Source organism: Prorops nasuta, unplaced genomic scaffold, assembly GCF_024137725.1.
Source record: "Prorops nasuta isolate Cenicafe-Biocafe unplaced genomic scaffold, Cenicafe_Pnas_1.2 PNAS00001, whole genome shotgun sequence".
NCBI lineage: Eukaryota > Metazoa > Arthropoda > Insecta > Hymenoptera > Bethylidae > Prorops > Prorops nasuta.
The window spans coordinates 19,025,187-19,031,469 of record NW_027116798.1 but is presented as its reverse complement, the minus strand read 5'-3'; the positions used below and the strand labels follow the sequence as shown (position 1 = coordinate 19,031,469).

General features: G+C 27.5%; 1 protein-coding gene and 1 long non-coding RNA gene across 2 annotated transcripts; both read right to left on the bottom strand.

Annotated features, from left to right (window-relative positions):
- Window positions 1-1,218: 1,218 nt before the first annotated feature.
- Window positions 1,219-1,822, bottom strand: LOC136773862 (uncharacterized). The gene is made up of 3 exons (XM_066727790.1): window positions 1,724-1,822; window positions 1,452-1,649; window positions 1,219-1,362 (listed from the first exon to the last, which is right to left on the bottom strand). Exons 1-3 carry the CDS (start codon window positions 1,820-1,822, stop codon window positions 1,219-1,221), a joined length of 441 nt encoding a protein of 146 aa, XP_066583887.1.
- Window positions 1,823-3,006: 1,184 nt separating this feature from the next.
- On the bottom strand, window positions 3,007-4,139 carry LOC136774305 (uncharacterized). The gene is made up of 4 exons (XR_010822774.1): window positions 4,022-4,139; window positions 3,699-3,896; window positions 3,331-3,506; window positions 3,007-3,183 (listed from the first exon to the last, which is right to left on the bottom strand). It is a non-coding gene; the product is annotated as an uncharacterized lncRNA (long non-coding RNA).
- Between the last annotated feature and the right edge of the window lie 2,144 nt (window positions 4,140-6,283).

Below are 6,283 nucleotides of genomic sequence, written 5' to 3'. Positions count from 1 at the left end.
GTTTGGTTAAATATGAAGAACGATCTATGCGTTATGAAATTCGACATATACAGCGATGTCTTTACGGAAATATAGAGAATTTGTTATCGAATATTTTGTGTAGTGATTTGACCCGAACTGCCAAATACGTCCATATTTTACGTTTCAGGAACTCACCCACTCTCCGCTTCCGCAATCATACTCTTATATTCACTGAGCTAGTTGGCATTTTCGTTTGACGATTACAGTATTTTGCGATTACTACAGTACAGTGGTTCTTTCGGGAACCTGGCGCCCAACTTTCGTTTTAGAGTTTGATTAATTTATCGGTTACGAATATCCAAGGGTCAGCCAAAATTTTTGTAGTGTAGCAAAAGATAGATTTTATATTTTATAATTTATTCAAGTTATTAATAATTTGAAATGTTACATATGACTTATCATTAAGATATTTATTTTTTTAAACAATTAACTTATCTATAACTATATCTATTGAACAATCTTTTTCAATTGTAAATGTTTCAATAATGTCATAATTGTTTATTTTATTTTTATGGTAGTTAATATTTTCTATTGCTTGAATCATTAAAGCTTGTTCCTTCTGTTTTAAAAACTTTATTTCCTTAAAATTATCTAATGATTTTAATATTTCTCTGTGATTTTAATAAGGAAAGTTTATTTCAATTTCTTCTAATTTAATATAAAATTCTGATATCTGTGCATTAAAATCAACTGTATTTTTTTTCTTCTCTTTATTATTGGTACTAGTATCTGTTAATTCTTCCTCACTTTTATATGATAATATATTCAAATGATCTGTAGAAGCCAGTTTTATAAGAAAATATGTAGGAAAGACAAAATTATTTTAAAAGTATGAGTTTAACCGAATAAAATCACTAAACTATTTGTTTAGTTAGCTACGAAACATTAATTTTATTTTTTGATCTTCATGTGCAAACCCAAATAACTTTAATAGAGATTCCATGATTTCATTAATTTATATTATATTCATCGTAAATAAAAATAAAAACTGCTTACTTAAAAATGAATTAATGTTTGGATTATTTCCAAGATTTCTTAAAAATACACTATGATAGGATTCACAATAATTATTCGTTCTATCTTTTAATTTAAAGCAACTGAAGCTTTCTGGTTTCACTTCTTTTATCCAATACGATTCATAGTACTTAAAATACTTTTTGAATAATTCATGAAATTCCAACTCGGTATCTTCTTTTATTAAGCAAAAATTGGTTCTATATATTTTGCTGGTAGAAGAGCTAATAGAATTTGTCTTTTTAATATACGATATCTCTCAGGGTATTTATCTTTATTTATTACTCTATTTGTAAGCGACATATTTTGTGCTTTTCTTATTAATGCCTATTAGAAAACAATAGTTAACTTAATTAAATAGTTATAGATATTAATAGTACATAATATACATATAAACATTCAGATTTTAAACCTACTTGCGAATAATGAAAATAACAATGATAAATTTGTATTCCTGGAAACACTATTTCTGCAGCATTTGATAATGCTTTTTCGTAATCTGCCATGAATGTGAAAGGCTGCAAATATTGTAATTTAGATTTCAAGAAACTAAATATTTTAATATAATCAGCAGTTTGCTTCTGCTTCATTAGAGCCCATACACATGGAATAGCCTATAATAACATTAAAATATAGTGCAATAATACTTATAATTACTAAAATAAATTTTATTAAATTAAAGGTATACCTTATCAGGTTTAGTATCAATTTTTATCAAAATTGAGAGCAATTGCATGTGCTTTTCTTTTAAATTAGAAGTTATTTTATATGTTGCGTCCACAAACATTGTTTGTATATTACTATGCAGATTATTCAAAAAATTGCTACTATAAAATATAAAAGTATTTGTCTCTCCGCTGTTTTGAATAATTTCTACATTTAAATTATCTAAATGAACTTTATTGTGTATAATTGTAGCCAAATTTTCAAATTTCTTTTCATCCAACTTAATATTTATTGGTCTCTTATTTTTCAGATACATTTATAATGTACGTTTACAGCTTGTGAACCGTATTCTTTCTTTATGTGATTCACTTTATAGTTGAATTAATATTATCAATTCATGTAGTATGTATATTTTACAATTTTTATGATAAATGATTAAAAAAGATTGTCAAAGTTGCATTTATACGTACTTCATTTTTCCAATGTCGAACAGCTCTTTTGGGCCAAGTTTACAATTTTTATTTCTAATTTTTTTGTTTTTTTTTTTCAAAAAAGTTCGATTTTTTATTTCCAACTATATTTGGTTCATGATTATGCACCTTATTGGCAATATGGAACTTATTGTTATAAAAAGTCCCATGAGCAGGACAATTAAATTTTTTGTATTTTATACAGCTTAAATATCTATAATTGAATGAAGAAAACAGCAGTTTAAACAATCGTTTTAAATTATATAATAAACCTTGAATATAAACGTTAACAAAATATGAACAAACACTTTATCATTTATTTTACGTTTCATGAAATATCTATAATGATTGAAAATCCACAATTTCCTTTCACTTGTTTTGGACATTTAGATTTATGAATGATCAAAATTAATTATTAAAACGTTATTGAATATTATTTGTTAAAATAAGTATTAAATCTGATATTTCGAAGAAAGACCAATATTTTAAAATGCAAGACGGAACGCGTTCATGTAAATATTATGCAATAGAGACTGCATGATACACAAGTACGGTGAGAGAAAAAGGTGTGTAAGAGAAGATATAATGTCGATGTAGGTTAGTAAATAAATTTAAATAACAAAAATATGAAAAGGAAACAAAATACAACCAATTTTAATGAAAAGGTCTTATAGTTTTATTTGTATATTAAGATAGTTTCGGGCAGTATATTCAGAAATCGTACCAAATAGACATAGATTTTTAACTTAAAATAAAGAATACACTGTTTAATAATTAGAAGATTAATAATGAATTATTAAATGGTAGTTAAAACAGTGTCGAAAGATATATTTTGTTCTTACATTTGTATGGGACAATGTAATGTTTTCATATGTATTTTTTCATTTATTCTTTAAACTTAGTATTTCTACTAGAAAATTCGTATATTTCCTTTGAATTTAATTTTTGGAAGATTCATATTAGTCAAAAGAATATCTTCTAAAAATTCACTTAATTTATTTTATCCATTTATCTACAATAAGAAAGACAAAAATTACTTTTTCATTTATGCGAGTTACTTTACCGTTAAAATGCAGGTTTAAAAGCCCACTGGTTAAATTTATGATATCATAGAGAATAAAACATTAAATAAGTTATGCAAACAATAATTGCGAGCTACCTTTATAATATATAAGCCAGGTGCAGTACACTTCGCAATGGATATTGGGTTACCTTTATGAATACCTTCCATAATTAAGAACACAATATTGTACGCAAAGTATAGCTTGTATTTTCCAAATCCTCAGTGGGATGTTAAGCATTTAAAAAATCCAGAGTAAAATTCATTTTTAACCCCTGAAAGAATTACGTACATGTTGTAAAATGTTTCAATAAGTAAAATTCGCGTCTAATAGAAAAGAGTTCAAATGTATGATATTACTGTGTAATAATTTTATGTCCATGGTACTTACAAAGTGGTAGTGCATAATTAAAATTTTTTGCGGTCAATATAGCTATCAAACTATTTCTAATGCTTTTATAATTTACCTTTTTAATGTAAAAATTACATGACTGAATTTGTGACCTGGTCTTTATCTCTTTCTACGATTGATACAGTTAATCGTGGCACATGAGTGGTTATCAGCAATTCCCTCAACGACTAATAACCTCAATAGGGTTGAAGATAGAATTCACTGATTGAAACGGTTAACTTCTGTAAATCATCAAACTTTTCCTTCAAACAACCTGCAACAAGTAACCAAAATATTTCACAAAGCTATTTGCTCTTATCAAGTAACACGGTAGTGTTACGCGGCAAGTAATTTAAAGAGCCGCGCGACACTACCTACTTTTACGCCGTTTGGACTCACGATTTTTCCGATGGATATATTTATATTTTCCGATCGGTTCATTTATTGAAAATTTTGATGAAACTTTTGTTATATAATGTTTATATAAGCTTTCAAATGAGACCGCAAACGTTTAAATCGGTTCACGCAATGCTGAGATCTCACAATTACGTTTCACTAATAGCTCAAATCATTTCATTTAGCGTTTCTTCTCTTCCCGACCAAGATTTTGGTGTCTCCATCGGACCTCTCACTCTTACACGTTTAAGCGTTATCTTCTGTCCTTTACTTTTACTCTTTCGAATGTGTTGGTGCTATAGGTGTGAAACTGATTCCAATATGGCCGCAACGCAGGCGCGACGTATATGTAGTATCCATCGAAGTGTTCGTTTTGTTAGTATGATTCGCACGTGAGTTTTCCACGTGAATTCATAGTTAAAATTTGGATGCTTCAATTATATGGCAGTGATCCAGAAAACAATTAGATAAGTATTGTTTGTTGGAACAAATATTTAAATATTTGAGCAATGGTACTTTGTGATTTCTTTGTTTTATAGGTTACAGAAAATAGAGTGAATAATAGAAAACCATGCGTTTATAAACGCTCATCACATTCCAATTAATAAAGTAATTGGTTACAAAATGATGCAAAACGAGGAAAATAGTTGTGGTATAGTCTATAACCCTTAATACGCGCGCGCGCGCGCGCGCAGATTATTTAGGTTAGATTCAATGCATCTTGAAGAACAAATTAAAAGTTAAATAACATTTTTCAATATCTGATTTTTATTTGCTCAGTTTTAATATTAAATGTGTTAATCAATATTATTATTATAGTATGTGTTTTCAAAATTACAGATTGTGTTAGCAAAATGCAGAAAACAGATGAACGAATGGCAGATCGAACAGATTACATATATAAAGGTATGCAGTAACAAGAATTAAACATACATTGATCTTTTGTGACTAATTTCAATAAGGTTAGAAGGTTGTATTAACAAAATAAATCTTCTTTCATCATTTAAATTGGCCATAACTTGGTTTGTACGTATGTTTAAAAATTGAATCTATGTAAGTACTTTTATATACTTATATGCAGTCATATACCATTAATATTTTAAAAAATTGTTATTATATTCTTATAAAATGATTGGCAGGTAATATATTCTTCAAAAATGCAACAACAAGTATCGGAATGGGAAAGTAAAATAGAAGTTATCAAATTGTATCCAGGAGCTGCCCCAGTAGCAAGATTGGTCGAGATGACGTCATTATGACCAGAAATCCAGTCATTTTTACATCATTTGAGCCAATTTTGGTAACGGGGTGATTATGTAGAGTATGAGTCATTTATGGATATTTGAAAATCATTCAATTAGACAATGCTACGGAGGATGATAAATATAGATTTCGACTAAAAAGAGGCCTGGTATTTTACGCTGCGTAAGATCTATAAGATTGTAAGGCAAAAATATTAAAATATATAAATACATATTCATGTTTTTACAGATATAATTTTTTGTATTAATTTCAGATTATGTTGGAGAATTCTGTTTGGTATATAGTGATACATGGTGCTTATCAATAAACTCTAATACAATAATATTGAGATACTTATTTCAATTTAATTTGTGACCTGCAGGTAGTGGAAATTTAAATATTATCACATTTTCGGTTCATAGCCTCTTGTATTGTTATTATATTCTTATAAAATGATTGCCAGGCAATATATTCTTAAATAATGCAACAACAAGCATCCGAATGGAAAAAAAGAGTAGAAATAATTTGTATCCAGCAGCTGTATGTTGAGTATGAGCCATTTGTGGTTATTATAAAATTATTCAATTATATTATGTTTGAGATGAGCTTTATGTAGCAAAGCATCAATTAAAAGGAAAATTATATTGTATAATACGTACATATCCAATTTTAATTCAAACCAATTTTCTCTTAAGTAGCATTATATAATAAATTTGTCTTATTTACAGGATATGTCAGAAAGAAGGAGCATCTAGAATAGTGGAAAATTGGGTAAACTCTCAAATATTTGCATAAAGGTATGCAGAAAAAAATTTTAACATACGTAAACTGTTGGTGCCTATAATTGTTGAAGATACAAGGTTTAAGTAATAAATAGATTTTTCATCATTTAAAATTGTCATTAATTGTTTAGTATGTATATTTAAATAGTCAGCTTGGGTACTATTATATTTGAGATGTAGTTTCAGTAGCATAGTAACAATTGAAAGGAAAATTGTATTATACGTATCCAATATTAATTCA

Excerpts from the sequence above, each read along its gene's own strand:
- LOC136773862 (XM_066727790.1), bottom strand. The coding sequence starts at position 1,822 with ATGTTTGTGGACGCAACATATAAAATAACTTCTAATTTAAAAGAAAAG. Across the intron at positions 1,650-1,723 it reads TTGATACTAAACCTGATAAG|GCTATTCCATGTGTATGGGC; the intron begins GTATACCTTTAA and ends ATGTTATTATAG. Across the intron at positions 1,363-1,451 it reads GTTATTTTCATTATTCGCAA|GCATTAATAAGAAAAGCACA; the intron begins GTAGGTTTAAAA and ends GTTTTCTAATAG.